At 47.4% G+C, this 21379-nt stretch overlaps 1 protein-coding gene and 2 non-coding genes across 3 annotated transcripts; all 3 read left to right on the top strand.

The window, feature by feature from the left end:
* The first annotated feature begins 415 nt into the window (after positions 1-415).
* RPS3 (ribosomal protein S3) lies at positions 416-9266 on the top strand. The gene is made up of 7 exons (XM_069759413.1): positions 416-498; positions 4918-5048; positions 5798-5891; positions 6180-6274; positions 7744-7931; positions 8197-8405; positions 9191-9266. The coding sequence occupies exons 1-6, from the start codon at positions 469-471 to the stop codon at positions 8400-8402; spliced, it is 744 nt and encodes a 247-aa protein (XP_069615514.1). The 5' UTR covers positions 416-468; the 3' UTR covers positions 8403-8405; positions 9191-9266.
* LOC138673232 (small nucleolar RNA SNORD15) lies at positions 7974-8123 on the top strand. The gene has a single exon (XR_011319890.1). It is a non-coding gene; the product is annotated as a small nucleolar RNA SNORD15 (small nucleolar RNA).
* LOC138673231 (small nucleolar RNA SNORD15) lies at positions 8438-8584 on the top strand. Its single transcript, XR_011319889.1, has one exon. It is a non-coding gene; the product is annotated as a small nucleolar RNA SNORD15 (small nucleolar RNA).
* Positions 9267-21379: the final 12113 nt, after the last annotated feature.

The following is a 21379-nucleotide window of genomic DNA, read 5'->3' as shown; positions in this document are numbered from 1 at the left end:
GTCGCTATACGTCATTATCCGTCATCACAGGTCGCTATACGTCATTATACATCATCACAGGTCGCTATACGTCATTATACGTCATCACAGGTCGCTATACGTCATTATACGTCATCACAGGTCGCTATACGTCATCACAGGTCGCTATACGTCATCACAGGTCGCTATACGTCATTATACGTCATCACAGGTCGCTATACGCTATTATACGTCATCACAGGTCGCTATACGTCATTATACGTCAGATTTCTGGCAGAAGGAGAATTCTTCTCATAAACCTCAGAAAAGCCAAAGAAGGGAACCCGATAATGACCGGCCCCAATGTGCCAGTCACCAGGACACGTCCGCAGAACTACACCTCCCGGCAAGCTTCGCGATGCGCCCTCATCACTTTCCGCTTCCGGTTGACACTATATAGAGACTTCCGCCGGAAGTGCTTTCCCTTTCCTTTCAGCAGCGCGGAGAAAGATGGCGGTGCAGATCTCGAAGAAGAGGAAGGTAAGCGACTCCCGGACGATGTGAGGGGGCGACCCCATTAATATCGGGGCGGTGTGATCCCCGGGGTCTCCCTAGTTGTGGTGACGGTGTGTTGGGCGATGATGACCAGGTAATGGACACGGATTAGGGCGGATTGTTTGCGGCCTGTGCTCCCGGCGGACATAGAGCCGGGCCGGTGGTTGTGGGGTCCTGGACCTGTGTACCTAGCAGCCCCCGGAGGGCGATGTGCTGCCCTGGAGTACTACTACTCCCAGCCTGTCATGTACGATGAATTCTATTAGGTCTTTTCTGAGGATTATTATACAGACTGTATTGTGGGTTACTGTGATGAAAAGTAGTAGTGTATGGTGGTTATAATCTTACCCCCGTATAGCGCTATATGGGGGTCCTCTATTATCCTGCCCCCGTGTATAGGTGTGTATGGGGGGTCCTCTATTATCCTGACCCCGTATAGCGCTGTATGGGGGTCCTCTATTATCCTTGTAGATTGTGAGCCCTCGCGGGCAGGGTCCTCTCTCCTCCTGTACCAGTTGTGACTTGTATTTTTCAAGATTATTGTACTTGTTTTATTATGTATACCCCTCCTCACATGTAAAGCGCCATGGAATAAATGGCGCTATAATAATAAATAATAATAATAATAATAATCCTGCCCCCGTGTATAGGTGTATGGGGGTCCTCTATTATCCTGACCCCGTATAGCGGTGTATGGGGGGTCCTCTATTATCCTGCCCCCGTGTATAGGTGTATGGGGGTCCTCTATTATCCTGACCCCGTATAGCGCTGTATGGGGGGTCCTCTATTATCCTAGGACCATCCATAATTTGCATAGTTTTAGGCGCTCGCTCAAAACACATTTGTTCAGAGCGGCCTATCACGTTCACTAATCAAAGTTATGTTATGTTTGTGTGTGTGTAGCCCATTCACTATCCCCATCTATTCCCCAACCCCTGAAGATGGCTGGACCATGATTGTAAATACATCATTGTAAATACACACCTGTACTTTGCATCTCCCCCACCTCATTGTAGATTGTAAGCTCTCACGAGCAGGGTCGTCTTATTTTGCTTTAATTATTGTATTGTTAATGTTGTTACTTATGACTTTTGTGTTTGAAACTGTTAAACTGTAAAGCGCTGCGGAATATGTTGGCGCTATATAAATAAAGATTATTATTATTATTATTTATTATCCTGCCCCCGTGTATAGGTGTATGGGGGGTCCTCTATTATCCTGACCCCGTATAGCGCTGTATGGGGGTCCTCTATTATCCTGCCCCCGTGTATTAGCTGTGAATGGGGGTCCTCTATTATCCTACCCCCCTCTATAGCTGTGTATGGGGGTCCTCTATCATCCTGCCTCCCTGTATGTGTATGGTGGTCCTGTTATCCTGCCCCTGTGTATAGCTGTGTATGGGCGGTCCTCTATTATCCTGACCCCGTATAGCGCTGTATGGGGGGGTCCTCTATTATCCTGCCCCCGTATAGCGCTGTATGGGGGGGTCCTCTATTATCCTGCCCCCTGTGTAGGTGTGTATGGGGGTCCTCTATTAGGCTACGTTCACATTTGCGTTGTGCGCCGCTGCATCGGCGGCGCAACGCAAATAAAAACGCACGCAAAAATGTTGCGTTTTGCGACGCATGCCTCGTTTTTGCCGAAATTTGGACGCAAGAAAAATGCAACTTGCGTTTTCTGCGCCCGACGCTTGCGGCAAAAAAAACGCATGAGTCGCACAACGCAGCACAACGCATGTCCATGCGTTCCCCATGTTAAATATAGGGGCGCATGACGCATGCGTCGCCCGACGCAAACACGCAAAACGCTAATGTGAACGTAGACTTATCCCGCCCCCGTATAGCGCTGTATGGGGGGGTCCTCTTATCATCCTGCCCTCTGTATAATTGTATGGGGATCCTCTATTATCCTGCCCCCTGTATAGGTGTGTATGGGGATCCTCTATTATCCTGCCCCCTGTATAGGTGTGTATGGGGATCCTATATTATCCTACCCCCTGTATAGGTGTGTATGGGGATCCTCTATTATCCTGCCCCCCTGTATAGCGGTGTATGGGGATCCTATATTATCCTACCCCCTGTATAGGTGTGTATGGGGATCCTCTATTATCCTACCCCCTGTATAGGTGTGTATGGGGATCCTCTATTATCCTGCCCCCTGTATAGGTGTGTATGGGGTCCGCTATCATCCTACCCCCTGTATAGGTGTGTATGGGGATCCTCTATTATCCTGCCCCCTGTATAGCGGTGTATGGGGATCCTCTATTATCCTACCCCCTGTATAGGTGTGTATGGGGATCCTCTATTATCCTGCCCCCTGTATAGGTGTGTATGGGGATCCTCTATTATCCTACCCCCTGTATAGGTGTGTATGGGGATCCTCTATTATCCCGCCCCCTGTATAGCGGTGTATGGGGATCCTCTATTATCCTGCCCCCTGTATAGGTGTGTATGGGGATCCTCTATTATCCTGCCCCCTGTATAGGTGTGTATGGGGGTCCGCTATCATCCTACCCCCTGTATAGGTGTGTATGGGGATCCTCTATTATCCTGCCCCCTGTATAGCGGTGTATGGGGATCCTCTATTATCCTACCCCCTGTATAGGTGTGTATGGGGATCCTCTATTATCCTGCCCCCTGTATAGGTGTGTATGGGGATCCTCTATTATCCTACCCACTGTATAGGTGTGTATGGGGATCCTCTATTATCCTGCCCCCTGTATAGCGGTGTATGGGGATCCTCTATTATCCTGCCCCCTGTATAGCGGTGTATGGGGATCCTCTATTATCCTACCCCCTGTATAGGTGTGTATGGGGGTCCTCTATTATCCTACCCCCTGTATAGGTGTGTATGGGGATCCTCTATTATCCTACTCCCTGTATAGGTGTGTATGGGGGTCCTCTATTATCCTGCCCCCTGTATAGCGGTGTATGGGGATCCTCTATTATCCTGCCCCCTGTATAGGTGTGTATGGGGATCCTCTATTATCCTGCCCCCTGTATAGCGGTGTATGGGGATCCTCTATTATCCTGCCCCCTGTATAGCGGTGTATGGGGGTCCTCTATTATCCTGCCCCCTGTATAGGTGTATGGGGATCCTCTATTATCCTGCCCCCTGTATAGGTGTGTATGGGGGTCCTCTATTATCCTGCCCCCTGTATAGCTGTGTATAGGGGTCCTCTATTATCCTACCCCCTGTATAGGTGTATGAGGGTCCTCTATTATCCTGCCCCCGTTTATAGCTGTGTATGGGGGTCCTCTGTTATCCTGCCCACCTGTATAGCTGTGTATGGGGGGACGTCTATTATCCTACTCCCCTGTATAGCTGTGTATGGGGGTCCTCTATTATCCTACTCCCCTGTATAGCTGTGTATGGGGGTCCTCTATTATCCTACTCCCCTGTATAGCTGTGTATGGGGGTCCTCTATTATCCTACTCCCCTGTATAGCTGTGTATGGGGGTCCTCTATCATCCTGCCTCCCTGTATGTGTATGGTGGTCCTGTTATCCTGCCCCCCTGTATAGCTGTGTATGGGGGTCCTCTATTATCCTGCCCCCCTGTATAAGTGTATGGTGGTCCTCTGTTATCCTACCCCCTGTATGTGTATGGTGGTCCTGTATAATCCTACACCCATGTATAGGTGTCTATGGGGGTCCTCTATTATCCTGTCCTCTGTATAGCGCTGTATGGGGGTCCTCTATTATCTTACCCCCTGTATAGGAGTGTATGGGGGTCCTCTCTTATCCTGTCCTCTGTATGGGGGTCCTGTATAATCCTCCCCCCTGTATAGCTGTGTGGGTGTCCTTCTCTAAATCAGCCCCCTGTAGAAGTGTATGGTGGTCCTCTATTATCCTGCCCCCGTGTATAGCTGGTGTATAGAGGTCATCTATAATCCTGCAGCCGTATAGTGGTCCTCTGTAATTTGACCCTACCATATAGCAGTGTATGGTGGTCGCCTTTAATCCGGCCCCCTGTAGAGCCGGTGTATGGGGGTCCTTTATAATCCTACCCCAGTATAGCGGTTTATTGAGGTCCCCTATAATTTTGCCCCCCATATATTGGTGTATGGGGCTCATTATAATCCGGCCCCACTTTATTAGTGAAATTTGTAATGTAATTTGTTAACCAGGTGCAGTGTTTACCTTTGATAGTGGGGCGAAAAGGGGGCTTTTTAGAGATGCTCAAAATGCTTTGTAGACCCCTGAGCCCCTCTACTGATGTATCCGGTACGCAGTGCTGAATCTCACTTGCTCAGTTCTGTTGGGGATCAGCAGCCAGAGGAGTCGAGCAGCGACGTCTTCCTACCCGAGTGTGTGGGGTGTCAGGACAGTTGTCAGCCATGTACGGCAGCCTTGCGCTCTGCGCTGTTGGCCATCAGTGGTCCTTACTTCTCTTCTGTCTGTAGTTTGTCGCTGATGGCATCTTCAAGGCTGAACTGAACGAGTTCCTGACCCGGGAGCTGGCAGAAGATGGCTACTCCGGTGTGGAGGTCCGAGTCACCCCGACCAGGACGGAAATCATCATTCTTGCCACCAGGTAATCGCCCACTGCCCTCGTTCTGATCTACCCAAGTTGGTTGGTACTATGAGCCCCTCCTGAATTTGTGCGCACAACTGACGCAGAGGACTCCCATTTATTGGGATGGGTGTAATAACCCCTACCCTCGTACATGGTAACAAAACCTCAGCTGTGTGAGCAGTTCTGTTTCCACTGGTTCTGGTTTCATTTGCTGACAGCCCAGCAGAGATATTACTGTCAGTGATTGAGAACTTAATCATCAAGGGATGTGAAAGTTGCATTGGTTAGGAGACTGCATCCTTAGGCTACGTTCACATTTGTGTTGTGCGCCGCTGCGTCGGCGACGCAACGCACAACGCAAATAAAAACGCACGCAAAAACGCTGAGTTTTGCGACGCATGCGTCGTTTTTTGCCGAAATTTAGACGCAAGAAAAATGCAACTTGTTGCATTTTCTGCGCCCGACGCTTGCGGCCAAAAAAACGCATGCGTCGCACAACGCATGTCCATGCGTCCCCCATGTTAAATATAGAGGCGCATGACGCATGCGTCCCCGCTGCGTTTCCCGACGCTGCGTCGGGAAACGCTAATGTGAACGTTGCCTTAAAGGGGTTTTCTGCCACTGATGACATCACTTCCTATCATGCCCCTTCTCAGTACCAGACGATTGTGCACATGTGATAGTTTATGGGCGATGCTGGCTGCTATATCGGGGTGCTGTTTAGTATCGGCCTTGGATCAGTAACCATTTTGCGAATCTTCGTCCAGGACCCAGAACGTCCTCGGTGAGAAGGGGCGCCGTATCCGTGAGCTGACTGCGGTGGTACAGAAGAGATTCGGCTTTCCTGAGGGCAGCGTTGAGGTAAGTTCAGCGCTTACGGCACCGGTTCGCAGCACCACATCTGCACAGCAGAACACAACTGGGTTTACACTTATAAACTGATGTCTGGCGGCCGTTCACCTTCTCTGAGAATATTTGAGACCTCTTCACCCTGTGAGAACTCCATGCTGTTCTGTCCCAGCGTTCATCATTAAATGAGCAGCACCGAGCATCCCATTAAATGCCCTTGTCCGTCTTTGTGCTTCATGGGTTTTATATAAAGCCTTTTTTTCTTTCCCAGCCATTTAATCCGTTAATTGTGTCTTACAGCTGTACGCTGAGAAAGTTGCCACAAGAGGTCTGTGCGCCATCGCCCAAGCAGAGTCTCTGCGCTACAAGCTCCTGGGAGGCCTGGCGGTGAGGAGGTGAGGCCGGGGTTTAGTCTCGGCTGTCCGACCCACAGGTTTTTGCTTCGGTGATGATTTCGATGACGAGTCTAACCTCATTCCTATGTGCCTGGGTAGCGGGGGGTTCGGCGTTCTGCTCGCTGCCTCTTCTGCCCTGACACAGGCTGGGTGATGGATGAAGACAAGTTACGAGGCATTTGTCTGAGAAGTGAAATCCTGGAGTTGGAGGGGATGTTCCTAATGGAGGTTTCCCATATAGACTGCATATCGCTCGGCTCAGGAGATGGGGTATATTTATTTATAGGAACCCCTCTTGTCCTTTCGATTGTCTTACGCCTGACAATTCGCGTCTTTCTTTCTTTCTAAAGCAATCTGTCTGTAAAATGTTTGCAAAAGTGAATTGTCGCATCCACAAAGTGCAGTGGTGATGGGGTGCAGGGCTTTCACGCCCATCCCCGAAAAACTCATCAATCTGAGCCATATTTATCACTATAATGCTAGGTTCACATCGCGTTCGTGCCATCCGTTTAATGGATCCATTACTAAGCGGCACCAACGCATGACGGATCCATTATCGTAACACATGTCAAAATTGGCATGCATTAGCGATGGTCCGTTACTTCGTGAGGCACCTTCGAACACGGTCTACCACGTTTTTGGGCACGTTAGGTCTAACGCACAGCGAACGGACGCGTTTGCTGTGCATAGACCTCCATTACTAATGCATGCCGACCCAATGGTACCATGCTTTAACGCGTTGCTGCATCTGTTTAACGGATCCATTAAACAGATGGCACTAACGTGATGCGAACCTAGGCCAAGGGAATGTTCACATGTGGCAGACTGTGTGGTTTGTCGTGTATGAAATCTTTACAGTGCACAAGGCACCAGTGAAGTGGCCAAAACTCATCCCAATCGGCAGAAATAAATCCACAGATCATGACGTAAAACATGTGAGATGTGATACAGATTTGGATTTATTCTGTGGTTTCCATTATTATAGACCCCCTGTTATCTCTGGCATGTAGGAGGTATATTACCTGCACTCAGGCCGATGCTGTCAGATTCTGCGTGCACCAAGCTGCTACAATGAAAACAAATATAAGAACCTGAATAAACCTTTTTGGAATTGCCGCAATCATTAAGGTTCAATCTATCAAAATTACAGTTAAGAATCGACTGTCTGAAGCCTGGTTCATTGGAAATGTCAAGTCCGTACCCGCTAGATAGGAGCCCTGACGGCCACCATCAAGAGGAGGAATGTCGGGAGGCAGGAGCGGTGGTACTCGGGGCTCTCGTCCAGTGGCTTTGGACTGGCTCAAAGTTTTGCAATTTTTTTTCCCCCCTCTGCATATTATATGGTAAAATGAATCCTGTTCTACTAAAAATAACATCTAAAAGCCCAGAACTGTGTAGGCGAGGGGTTAATAGTGAGCTGTGGCATTTGTGTGTTGACTTCACTGTGTTGAATGTGTTTTCCCCCATAGAGCCTGCTATGGTGTCCTGCGCTTCATCATGGAGAGTGGAGCTAAGGGTTGTGAGGTCGTGGTGTCCGGCAAACTGCGAGGACAGAGAGCCAAGTCCATGAAATTTGTGGATGGACTGATGATTCACAGCGGAGACCCCGTGAACTACTATGTGGACACCGCCGTGCGCCATGTCCTGCTCCGACAAGGTGAGATTCGGCGGTTGTAGATGACTGCTGTCTGCTTCCACCCTTCAGTGATGATCCGATGACGAGTCAGATGGGGACCGTGTCTGCGGAGGGCCCGGTGCAGAGCCACGTTTTGTGTCTCTGTGTTTGGGTGATCTCCACATGAGACGCGTCCCACCTACTGATTGATTTCGAGGCATTTGTCTGAGAAGGGCACGAGGGGCGGCCAGGGAATACGGGGGGCTCTGATGTACCTGTACTGACCAATGATGGACTTACGCTGCAGGTGTTCTGGGCATCAAGGTGAAGATCATGCTCCCATGGGATCCGAGTGGAAAGATTGGCCCCAAGAAGCCCCTGCCCGACCATGTCAGCATCGTGGAGCCCAAAGAAGAAATCCTGCCAACAACCCCTATCTCCGAGCAGAAAGGAGCCAAGCCAGAGCAGCAGGCGCAGCCCCCGGCCATGCCTCAGCCTGTGCCCACCGCCTAATGGGTAAGTACGGAGCTGACGCAGAGTCTCTGAGCCTTCAGTGATGATCCGATGACGAGTCTGACAGGGCGAGTCCTCTCCTTCTGGGCTCTGTCTGCGGCACGTTCTGTGCTGCCGGCGTCCGCTCATTAGCATGAGGACCGCCCATCACTTGATGTCTTTGAGGCATTTGTCTGAGAAGGTTCTAGACACTGAATACAAGGATTGTGGTCATAGCGGCCGGGTCTCCCAGAGACTCCTCTGTGAAAAAAAAATACATATTTATGTATGGGTGATATCAATGGACTATATGCCCCAAATGTTCCCAACTAGATCTCTTGTACCCCTAAAACAATATACAGCGGACTATTACAATCTTCCCGGTCCAAGACCTAACAAGGAGGGTGTAATCACCGCCCCTCTACCCAGTGTGAAAGCAAAGTCCTAGAACAACGGTTCCCTAAAAGAGCAAAATTATTTAACCCATAAGGTAATTTAAGTAAAGAGCAACATTAAAGCACTATAAATGCCATAAAATAAAATGGCAGAATTACAATATTATGCTATTTTGCTTCACTTTGCCCCTTTTTTACAGTCTTGTGGTTGGGGCTCGTACTCGTGCCTGTATCCTTATCACACGTGGCTTTGTGCCACCAGTCTACTTACACGTTCCCCTTGGGGCAGGATCCGCCGGGTGACTGCCCACGGTACTTTTGCAACTTACAGCTGTGAATGACCTGATGGGGGCGGCACCGACTTGTGATGTATTTTGGTTCTGACTTTTTTTTCCCCCATTTCTCTCTCCACAGGATGCTGAATTCTGGGACGTGAAGATTTTTGCATACGGCTCACAACTGTAAAATAAAAAAACACCAAAAAAACTTACCTGGCTTGTGTTGCTGTAAATTTTTTTGAGACATTCCCTGAATGTTCCTGTGGCATTTAGGCCAGGTGGTGATCCCTGGAGAAGCGATCCAAACAGGATCCCATTACTTGTGCAGAACAAGAAGAGATCCTGAGGTCTCGGGGGTCTTGTGTCCTCCCTCCATTATAGTGCACTGATGAGCAGTGTGTAACAATGTTTTTACCTTCTGACTTTCAGGCTCCATATCTAACATCCACTCCTGCTTGGATCGTGAGACCACCATCATTTTATAGACAATCATTTTTTCTATCTCGTACATAAATGTGACTTGTGACTATTTAGCATATGATTAGTTATGCAGATTCTCGTGATGTTACGGTTTTTGTTATAAGGTAATTCAGTACCACAATGGACATAGAAGTCAGAGCACATACAGTGACCTGACTATAACCCAAAAACATAGAACGAGCTCTGAGACGTGGGAACTCTGCTGACCGCAATCCCTAATCCTCTCCAACCACACTAGAGGCAGCCGTGGATTGCGCCTAACGCTCCCTATGCAACTCGGCACAGCCTGAGAAACTAGCTAGCCTGAAGATAGAAAATAAGCCTACCTTGCCTCAGAGAAATACCCCAAAGGAAAAGGCAGCCCCCACATATAATGACTGTGAGATAAGATGAAAAGACAAACGTAGAGATGAAATAGATTTAGCAAAGTGAGGCCCGACTTTCTGAACAGAGCGAGGATAGGAAAGGTAACTTTGCGGTCAACACAAAACCCTACAAACAACCACGCAAAGGGGGCAAAAAGACCCTCCGTACCGAACTAACGGCACGGAGGTACACCCTCTGCGTCCCAGAGCTTCCAGCAAGCAAGAAAAAACAAATAAGCAAGCTGGACAGAAAAAAACAGCAAACAAAAAAGCAAAGCGGAACTTAGCTATGCAGAGCAGCAGGCCACAGGAACGATCCAGGAGGAAACAGGTCCAATACTAGAACATTGACTGGAGGCCAGGATCAAAGCACTAGGTGGAGTTAAATAGAGCAGCACCTAACGACTTCACCACATCACCTGAGGAAGGAAACTCAGAAGCCGCAGTACCACTCTCCTCCACCAACGGAAGCTCAGAGAGAATCAGCCGAAGTACCACTTGTGACCACAGGAGGGAGCTCTGCCACAGAATTCACAACAGGTTTTGCTCCTGGTGGTGGGAAATCCTTCCTGTAAACTCCAACCTGTTCTCACGTTCTCTAATGGCTCAGTGCTATTGGGCTTATTCCCAGGTCACTTATGCTTTTGCTTATATAGCGCTGTCCAATTCCGCAGTGCTTTACATACTCTAATAATCATGACTGTCCCCTTTACCCCCAAGGGTGGTTTGCACGTTATGGACCGGGCCAATTTTTACAATTCTGACCACTGTCCCTTTATGAGGTTATAACTCTGGAACGCTTCAACGGATCCCGGTGATTCTGATATTGTTTTCTCGTGATATATTGTACTTCATGATAGTGGTAAATTTTCTTTGATATTACCTGCGTTTATTTGTGAAAAAAACGGAAATATGGCGAAAATTTTGAAAATTTCGCAATTTTCCAACTTTGAATTTTTATGCAATTAAATCACAGAGATATGTCACACAAAATACTTAATAAGTAACATTTCCCACATGTCTACTTCACATCAACACAATTTTGGAACCAAAATTTTTATTTGTTAGGGAGTTATAATGGTTAAAAGTTGACCAGCAATTTCTCGTTTTTACAACACCATTTTATTTTAGGGACCACATCACATTTGAAGTCATTTTGAGGGGTCTATATGATAGAAAATACCCAAGTGTGACACCATTCTAAAAACTGCACCCCTCAAGGTGCTGAAAACCACATTCAAGAAGTTTATTAACCCTTCAGGTGTTTCACAGGAATTTTTGGAATGTTTAAATAAAAATGAACATTTAACTTTTTTTCACAAAAAATTTACTTCAGCTCCAATTTGTTTTATTTTACCAAGGGTTACAGGAGAAATTGGACCCCAAACCTTGTTGTAAAATTTGTCCTGAGTACGCCGATACCCCATAAGTGGAGGTAAACCACTGTTTGGGCGCATGACAGAGCTTGGAAGCGAAGGAGCGCCATTTGACTTCTCAATGCAAAATTGACTGGAATTGAGATGGGACGCCATGTTGCGTTTGGAGAGCCACTGATGTGCCTAAACATTGAATCCCCCCACAAGTGACACCATTTTGGAAAGTAGACCCCCTAAGGAACTTATCTAGATGTGTGGTGAGCACTTTGACCCACCAAGTGCTTCATAGAAGTTTATAATGCAGAACCGTAAAAATAAAAAATCATTAAAAATTATCTTTTCGCCCCCAATTTTTTATTTTCCCAATGGTAAGAGAAGAAATTGGAACCAAAAAGTTGTTGAACAATTTGTCCTGAGTACTCTGATACCCCATATGTGGGGGTAAACCACTGTTTGGGCGCATGGGAGAGATCGGAAGGGAAGGAGCGCCGTTTGACCTTTCAATGCAAAATTGACAGAAATTGAGATGGGACGCCATGTTGCGTTTGAAGAGCCACTGATGTGCCTAAACATTGAAATCCCCCACAAGTGACACCATTTTGGAAAGTAGACCCCCTAAGGAGCTTATCTAGATGTGTGGTGAGCACTTTGACCCACCAAGAGCTTCACAGAAGTTTATAATGCAGAGCTGTAAAAATAAAACAAAAATTTCCAGTTCACCACCTGACAACACACTGGAGGACGTCCTTCTTATCCTTGATGGGACAGGAACACGAGAGGTTAAAAGGACCCTCCCCCTACCACCCTTCAGTGTTTTTTTCCTGAACGGAGGAGAGGATCTGCCGTTCTGTGCGGGGGGGGGGGGGGGATGATGTGGATCGGGGGGGGGATGATGTGGATCGGGGGGGGGGGGGGATGATGAGGATCGGGGGGGGGGGGGTGATGTGGATCGGGGGGGCTCAGCCTCACCCTTCCCTCCTGTGACTCCCGTTGGCTGACACCCGCCCGAAGGGTCCCTCAGCCTACCAGTGTAGCGCTGCTCCTGGGTTGGGGATCGCTTCCTCCTGGCAGGGGCTCTCGATCCGTCCGTCCCCTGGTGTGTGCAGGCTCAGCGGCGGCCTCTGCTGGCGTCGGCGTCTCCATGCGGCCGCTGGGGGAACCAGTTCAACGCCGCACCTTCCTCTCTTTCCGGCCGCATGTCACTTCCGGTTTGCGGCTGAGGGGGACGGACGGCGTCTCTGCTACAGGAAGTGCAGAGGAAAGAGCGGTGGAGCGTCATTTTTTGAGTGAGGAACAGAATAAAAAGGTATGTGCAGGGGCAGTAGTGATCTCTAGAGCATCATGGAGGACGCAGCTAGAGCAGAGGGTCAGGAGTCAGCAGCACTAGTAAGTAGAGGCCAAAAAAAAAAAAACCGCTAGTGTTTGCTATATATATAGATAGATAGATGTCTCCATAGGCAGCCTCCCTATCTGAGAAATCGGTAAATAAACCCAGTAGGAATAAGAAGTGTCCTATCTGTGCGGTTAAGCTAAAGGATTCCTGGCAGAAACCCCTATGTGAAGCATGCACCTGCAAAGTCATAGGAGAGGAGCAGGCGTCTCATGTCTAATATGAGAGCCATGATAAGGGAGGAAGTTCAGGCTCAAGTCTGGTACGCCCTCAAGTCTCACCCTCACCTTCGGAGAGGCCGAGGAAAAGACCAAGGGTCGAGTACTCTTCCATAGACTCATCATCCTGTGGGTCGGAGGTAGAGGAGGAAGATGAGAGTAGAGATCCCCCGGAGAAAGGGAGAAGATATCTGTTCTCTGCTGCGGACACTGGAGAGCTGTTGGAAGCAGTGCGGCACACCATGCAGGTGGAGGAGCCGCAGCCATCTTGCTCCGTTCAGGACGAAATGTTTGGAGGCTTGCGCTCACAGACATCCAAAGTGTTCCCTGTTAACTCCCATATCAGATCTATGATTCTGGAGGAATGGGAGGAAGCCGAGAAGAGACTGACTATTCCTAAGGACTTCAGACTCCGCTTGCCGTTTAACCCAGAGGAAGTCAAGGAGTGGGTTGATGTACCAAAAATTGACATACCCTTGGCTAAAGTCTCCAAAAGGACGGCGATTCCGTTTGAAGATTCATCCAACTTGAAAGAACCCATGGACAGAAAAAAGGGCCTGGGAAAGTTCCTCGGCAATTATTGGGGCTAATATTGCAGCGACATCAGTAGCCCGCTCCATGGACCTTTGGCTAGATGATCTTAAGGATCAATTAATAGCTAAAACGTCCAGAGATAATATTCTAAAATCCCTACCCTTGCTAAAGCTAGCAACTACCTTCTTAGCAGACGCATCTGCAGAATCGGTTAGGTTCGCAGCTAGGGGCCAGTCGCTATCGAATGCAGCCCGTAGAGCCATCTGGCTTAAGAGTTGGTCAGGGGACATGCATTCTAAGAATAAATTGTGTGCTATTCCCTTTTCCGGGGGCAAGGTCTTCGGACCAGTCCTCGACGATATTTTAGAGAAAGCTGCAGATGTTAAAGGTTTTCCGGAGGAGAAACCTAAAAAATTCCAGCCCTTTCGGAGGCCCCGCTATAATCAAAAACCCGATTATAGGGGTAAGGGAAAGCAGGGTAGATGGAGCTACCAAAAAGGGGGGGATAACAGTCCTAAAAATAAAGAAACAAGCTACTCTGGACAGGGTTCCAGTTACTGCAGAAAATGACGCCATCAGAGTAGGGGGTCGTCTGACAGGTTTTCTGGAAGGTTGGAGGGAGATCACGTCAAGTCCATGGGTCTTACAGATAGTATCCCAGGGGTACAAAATAGAATTCACATCTCTTCCGAAAGATTCCTGGTATCCAGCTCCCACCTAAAACTGTCATCCCCCATGTGGTCAGATATTCAGGACCTTCTAAAAATGGCGGCCATTGTCCCAGTACCCCCTCAGGAAGAAGGCAGGGGTCATTACTCCAATCTCTTCTCGGTAACAAAACCATCGGGAGAATCGAGAACCATTATAAATTTAAAACATCTGAACAATTGGGTCATTTACAAAAGGTTCAAGATGGAGTCGATTCGGTCCACCATTCCCCTGTTGGGAAAAGGCATGGTCATGTGCACTCTAGATTTAAAGAGTGCATATTACCATGTTCCCATCTATCTAAACCATCAGAGGTTCCTGCGGTTCGCGGTAGTCTTGGAAGGAAAGATCTTCCATTTCCAATTCCGCTGTCTCCCCTTCGGCCTGGCCTCCGCTCCCAGAGTTTTTACAAAACTTATTGTAGAAGTAGTTGCTTTCCTGAGGAATCAGGATATAATGGTGGTCCCCTATTTGAACGACTTCCTAATAGCAGCAGACTCAGAAGTCCAACTCAGGATCAACTGTCGGTCCCTCATCTCAACTCTAGAGAATCTAGGATGGATTGTAAATTGGCAAAAATCAGACCTAATCCCAAAACCCAAAATAAAATTCTTGGGAGTCATGCTCGATTCACAAACAAGAATGTCCTTCCTTCGGAGGACAGGCTGAAGGGCATAATACAGAAGATCCGTCACTTTTCCCGAGGTCGGAATACGATCAGAGATGGGATGAAGATACTAGGTCTGATGACGGCGTGTATTCCCTGTGTAAGATGGAGCCAGTTTCATTCTCGACAGCTTCAGAGGGGAGTCCTGAGAAGCTGGAACAGAAGACAAAACTCGCTGAACCGAACTCTGAACCTTACTCCGCAGATCAAAAGATCTCTGGGTTGGTGGACTCTTCCCAGGAACCTCCGACTGGGGGTACCATGGCTTCAAACACCAAGCGTTTCAGTTACAACAGACGCCAGTCAGCTCGGTTGGGGAGGTCATGTACTGGGAAGATATTTTCAAGGTCGCTGGAAAGAGGCAGACTGCAACCAGTCATCAAACCACAGGGAACTACAAGCGGTTTGGGAGGTCCTGACTGCAGCACAACATCTGCTACAGAACAAACGTGAAGGTCTTTTCAGACAACACGACAACGGTAGCATTCCTGCGACATCAAGGGGGTCCAAGACATCCGGCATTGCAAGACCTGGCGGAATGGATATTCAAGTGGGCAGAAAGGTCGGTTCTGTCAATCACGGCAATTCACCTGGAGGGCTCCAAGAACCAGTTGGCAGATTTCCTCAGCAGGAAAAGCGTATCCCCCACGGAGTGGGAACTGAACAACGAGGTGTTCAAAGACCTGTGTCATCATTGGGGAATGCCGACGGTGGACCTATTCGCTTCAAAGGGAAACGCAAAGCTCAGGACCTTCTACTCCCTAAACCCTTGGGAGAGTCCAGCCGCGATCGATGCCTTCACAACCCTGGAATCACGGTCTCCTGTATGCATTTCCTCCTCTAGCGATGATTCCGAAGACACTCAGGAAAATCTGCGAGGACGAGGCCAAGGTCATTCTCATAGCTCCTCACTGGCCGAAACGCAGTTGGTTCCCATTGTTGAGAAAACTATCAGTAGAAGAACCCCTCCTGTTGCCGGAGAGAGAGGATCTTCTTCTACAAGGACCAGTTCTACACCAGAATCCAGGAGCACTTCAGCTGGCGGCCTGGATCCTGAACGGAAGGTCTTGAGAGCAAAAGGCCTCTCGGATGATGTCATCTCTACCCTTCAAGCGAGCAGGAAGCCGGTAACATCGGCTATTTATTTTAAAATATGGAAGAGATTCTGTGGGTTTTGCGGAGAGACGACAGTTGATACTGACTACCCAAATATCCCCAAAATTCTTGATTTTTTGCAGTCAGGGTTTCAAAAAGGTCTTAGACCAAGCACATTGAGGGTCCAGATAGCGGCCCTAAGTGTATTCTTTGACTCTTCCCTTTCTGCTCATCCCTGGATTAGCCGTTTCTCTAAAGCCGTCCAGAGGCTAAAACCACTGATTAGACGTTCTGTCCCGCCGTGGGATCTGAACTTGGTTCTGAATTTCCTATGTAAACCGGTGTGGGATGTATCGGGGGATATAGAAGTAGATAAACTCTCTCTCAAAACCGCATTTTTAGTTGCAATCACGTCGGCAAAAAGATTGGGGGAACTACAGGCCCTGTCGGTGCAGAATCCATACTTGCAGATATTCGAGGATAAACTAGTATTCAGACTCGATCCGGCGTTTCTCCCTAAAGTTGTGTCAGATTCCAATATGAATCAGGAAATTGTCTTACCATCATTTTCCCAGTCCCCTAAAAATCAGAAAGAAAGATTTTATCATAACTTAGACGTAAGGGTCTCGGTGCTCAGGTACCTTGAAATATCCAGACCCTGGAGACAGGACAACAATTTGTTTGTCCAGTTCAGGGGTCCAAATAAAGGTAGGAAAGCGTCTAAAGCGACTCGCACGGTGGATAAAATCCACGATCAACTTAGCCTATAGAGCTAGCAGGCAAAATTCCCCGGTCAGCATCAAAGCCCATTCATCTAGAGCCATGGCCACGTCATGGGCAGAGAAAGGGGGGGCGACGGCAGATCAGATCTGCAGAGCTGCATCATGGTCTAGCCTTAGTACCTTTTCGAAGCACTACAAGTTAGATGTAGTATCGCCTCAGTTGGCTTTTGGTAGGAAGGTACTTCAAGCAGTAGTCCCACCCTAAATACCATTCTCCTTTGGTATTTCTCCAGTGTGCTGTCAGGTGGTGAACTGGAAAACAGTAATTAGGCCTACTGGTAATTGTATTTCCAGGAATCCATCCTGACAGCACTATTAGTTCCCTCCCTAATGTATGATCTTTATACTCATGTGATGTAACATTTGTATGATTGATTATGTTGTCGGAATAAACCTGTGTTTTTGCATCCATCCAGATGTGTTACTTTTGAAAAGCACTGAAGGGTGGTAGGGGGAGGGTCCTTTTAACCTCTCGTGTTCCTGTCCCATCAAGGATAAGAAGGACGTCCTCCAGTGTGCTGTCAGGATCGATTCCTGGAAATACAATTACCAGTAGGTCTAATTACTGTTTTTTTCCCACAAAAATTATTTTTTTAGTCCCCAGTTTTGTATTTTCCCGAGGGTAACAGGAGAAATTGGACCCCAAAAGTTGTTGTGCAATTTGTCCTGAGTGCGCTGATACCCCATATGTGGGGGGGAACCACCGTTTGGGCGCATGGGAGGGCTCGGAAGGGAAGGAGCGCCATTTGGAATATAGACTTAGATGGAATGATCTGCAGGCGTCACATTGCGTTTGCAGAGCCCCTAATGTACCTAAACAGTAGAAACCCCCCACAAGTGACCCCATATTGGAAACTAGACCCCCCCAAGGAACTTATCTAGATGTGTTGTGAGAACTTTGAACCCCCAAGTGTTTCACTACAGTTTCTAACGCAGAGCCGTGAAAAAAAAAAAAAAAATTCCCCCCAAAATTATTTTTTAGCCCCCAGTTTTGTATTTTCCCAAGGGTAACAGGAGAAATTGGACCCCAAAAGTTGTTGTCCAATTTGTCTTGAGTACGCTGATACCCCATATGTTGGGGTAAACTCCTGTTTGGACACACGGGAGAGCTCGGAAGGGAAGGAGCACTGTTTTACTTTTTCAACGCAGAATTGGCTGGAATTGAGATCGGACGCCATGTCGCATTTGGAGAGCCCCTGATGTGTCTAAACAGTGGAAACCCCCAATTATAACTGAAACCCTAATCCAAACACACCCCTAACCCTAATCCCAATGGTAACCCTAACCACACCCCTAACCCTGACACACTCCTAACCCTAATCCCAACCCTATTCCCAACCGCAAATGTAATCCAAACCCTAACCCTAACTTTAGCCCCAACCCTAACTGTAGCCTTAACCCTAGCCCTAACCCTAGCCCTAACCCTAATGGAAATAAATACATTTTTTTAATTTTTTTATTTTTCTCTAACTAAAGGGGTGATGAAGGGGGGTTTGATTTACTTTTATAGCGGGTTTTTTAGCGGATTTTTATGATTGGCAGCCGTCACACACTGAAAGATGCTTTTTATTGCAAAAAATATTTTTTGCGTTACCACATTTTGAGAGATAATTTTTCCATATTTTGGTCCACAGAGTCATCTGAGGTCTTGTTTTTTGCGGGACGAGTTGACGTTTTTATTGGTAACATTTTCGGGCACATGACATTTTTTGATCGCTTTTTATTCCGATTTTTGTGAGGCAGAATTACCAAAAACCAGCTATTCATGAATTTCTTTTGGGGGAGGCGTTTATACCGTTCCGCGTTTGGTAAATTTGATAAAGAAGTTTTATTCTTCGGGTCAGTACGATTACAGCGATACCTCATTTATATCATTTTTTTTATGTTTTGGCGCTTTTATACGATAAAAACTATTTTATAGAAAAAATAATTGTTTTTGCATTGCTTTATTCTCAGGACTATAACTTTTTTATTTTTTCGCTGATGATGCTGTATGGCAGCTCGTTTTTTGCAGGACAAGATGACTCTTTCAGCGGTACCATGGATATTTATATCCGTCTTTTTGATCGCCTGTTATTCCACTTTTTGTTCGGCGGTATGATAATAAAGCGTTGTTTTTTGTCTCGTTTTTTTTTTTTTCTTACGGTGTTTACTGAAGGGGTTAACTAGTGGGACAGTTTTATAGGTCGGGTTGTTACGGACGCGGCGATACTAAATATGTGTACTTTTATTGTTTTTTTTTGTTTTTTTTATTTAGATAAAGAAATGTATTTATGGGAATAATATTTTTTTTTTTTTCATTATTTAGTTTTTTTTTTTTTTTTTACACACTTGTAAAAAATTTTTTTAACTTTGTCCCAGGGGGGGGGACAATACAGATCGGTGATCTGCCAGTTTGCATAGCACTCTGACAGATCACCGATCTGTCTGAGAGCAGTGCAGCGTTACCAAGTACCTGCTCTGAGCAGGCACTTGGTAAGCCACCTCCCTCCCTGCAGGACCCGGATCCGTGGCCATTTTGGATCCGGGACTTGCTGCAGGAAGGAGGTGGGAGACCCCCGGAGCAACGCGATCACATCGCGTTGCTGCGGGGGTCTCAGGGGAGCCCGCAGGGAGCCCCCTCCCTGCGCGATGCTTCCCTGCACCGCTGGCACACCGTGATCATGTTTGATCGCGGTGTGCCGGGGGGTAATGTGCCGGGGGCGGTCCATGACCGCTCCTGGCACATAGTGCCGGATGTCAGCTGCGATAAGCAGCTGACACCCGGCCGCGATCGGCCGCTCTCCCCCCGTGAGCGCAGCCGATCGCCTATGACGTACTATTCCGTCCTTGGGAAGTAAAGCCCACCCCACATGGACGGAATAGTACGTCTAATGGCAGAAAGGGGTTAAAGAATTAAGATTGTGAGCTCCTATCAGTATTTCTTTGGAGTGTGGGAGGAAACCCACAGTGAGATGTTGCTCGTGGTCGGTTTTGAACCCAGGACCCCAGTGCTGCAAGGCTGCAGTGCTAACCACTGAGCCACCGTGCTGCCCTGCCATGAAGAAGCCTTCCGAGAAAAGGGAAAACTCATCATTCAGCTCATCGATGGCGGTCTCCCAGCCAAGAAAATTGCCAAACTGCATCATATGAGCGCCATGACAGCTGGAAGTATATGACATGCAGTCCGTCAATCCATGCAGGAAGCCAGAAGGTGGACATCCAGGAAAAATATCGGGGTCAACAAGTTGGTTCATTACAGGGTCTGTCAGCTCTTCTGGCATGGATTCCTGGGAATCTGAATCTTCGTCCTGATAGATCGATCTTCTCTTGGTGGCTGGAGAGGCGCTGGGAGCAGGTATTGGTTGGGAGAGGGAAGCCAGGCCTTTAATGTCATCCCTTAAGGAGGGCTGTTCCTCTTTAAGTTTCTTCTCTATACAGTGACATAGTGGCTTCCCATGCGAGATGAAAACCGTGAAGGAGCCTTGACTTCAGTATCATCATAAGAAGCATCAGCTCGAGTTTGCAAAAAAAGTGCGAAAAGTGGACAGAAGAAGATTGGAATGAAGGTTATTTGGAGCGATGAGACGAAAGTCACTAGACGAGGCACTGGGTGCAAATGGGTCTGAGGGAAAAAGTGCTAATGGATCGAGAAATTAAGGGAAATATCCTGTTTGGTGGAAGAAGCCTGATGATACGGGGTTTCACAGCCAAAGGCGTTGGGTATTTGACCAGGATCGATGGTGTCAATGCCGACCTATATGTGAGAATCCTACAAGACAAATTACTACGATCACTCGAGTACTATGGGTATGAAAAGGACGGCATAGTGTGCCTGCAGGAAAACGACCCGAATAATACGCCGAGATTGGCGGAGAAATGGTTCAATAACAATGAAGTAGAGGGGCTGGGTTGGCCCCACACTCCCCAGACCTCAACCCAATCAACACTTGTGGGTAGAAATGAAAAAAACAGCAGTATACTGACCAAGTGAGGCGACCAGTGTGCACCAACATGGGGAACACGTAGAAGAGACCTGAGATCAGATTTGGTTGAGACATTATTGAATCTGATGGCTGCACAAGAGGACTCGGGCCATGCTGAAAGCCAAAGATGGATTTGCAAAAGTCTAAAAATTAAAATGTAATCTTAACTCCTTCACGACGGAACCCTTTTTTGGTTTGCATTTGTTTTCCCTTCTTCCCAGAGCCATAACTTTTTATTTTTCCGTCAATATGGCCATGTGAGGGCATATTTTTTTTTTTTTAACTCCCAACAGAGAATGCAACACATCACAGGCTTATAGGGTCTAAATAATATCCCTATTGATCGACATACAATCAACCGAGTAACATAACACTGCTCGTGACTGACATACTTAAGGGGGCAGTATTATAGTAAACCACAAAAAGAGGAAAAACTCCTACAATATTAAATAAATCCTTATATTGCTCCATACAGTCTACAATGACCCCATAATATTTTTTTATTTTTCATTTAAACATTCCAATCTCTATATGATCGTTGTCCCTATCTGGACATTTTACCCCATCTTGTCACCCCTTTCCACTCTTCTTCTCCTTCAGAACCTTCTCTACTCGCCTATTCCACTGAGTACCCATCCTACAGGACATTTTCTGTGCATCAGCATCCCCCGCACTCCAGACCTAATTTTGACATTAAAGGGAACCTGTCACCCCGTTTTTTCAGTACGAGATAAAAATACTGTTA

This window comes from Ranitomeya imitator, chromosome 3, assembly GCF_032444005.1.
Source record: "Ranitomeya imitator isolate aRanImi1 chromosome 3, aRanImi1.pri, whole genome shotgun sequence".
Lineage (NCBI taxonomy): Eukaryota > Metazoa > Chordata > Amphibia > Anura > Dendrobatidae > Ranitomeya > Ranitomeya imitator.
The sequence above is the reverse complement of the archived record's forward strand: the minus strand, read 5'-3'. Positions and strand labels throughout refer to the sequence as shown.

Excerpts from the sequence above, each read along its gene's own strand:
- RPS3 (XM_069759413.1), top strand. The coding sequence starts at position 469 with ATGGCGGTGCAGATCTCGAAGAAGAGGAAG. Across the intron at positions 5,892-6,179 it reads TTCCTGAGGGCAGCGTTGAG|CTGTACGCTGAGAAAGTTGC; the intron begins GTAAGTTCAGCG and ends TGTGTCTTACAG. Across the intron at positions 7,932-8,196 it reads CCATGTCCTGCTCCGACAAG|GTGTTCTGGGCATCAAGGTG; the intron begins GTGAGATTCGGC and ends CTTACGCTGCAG.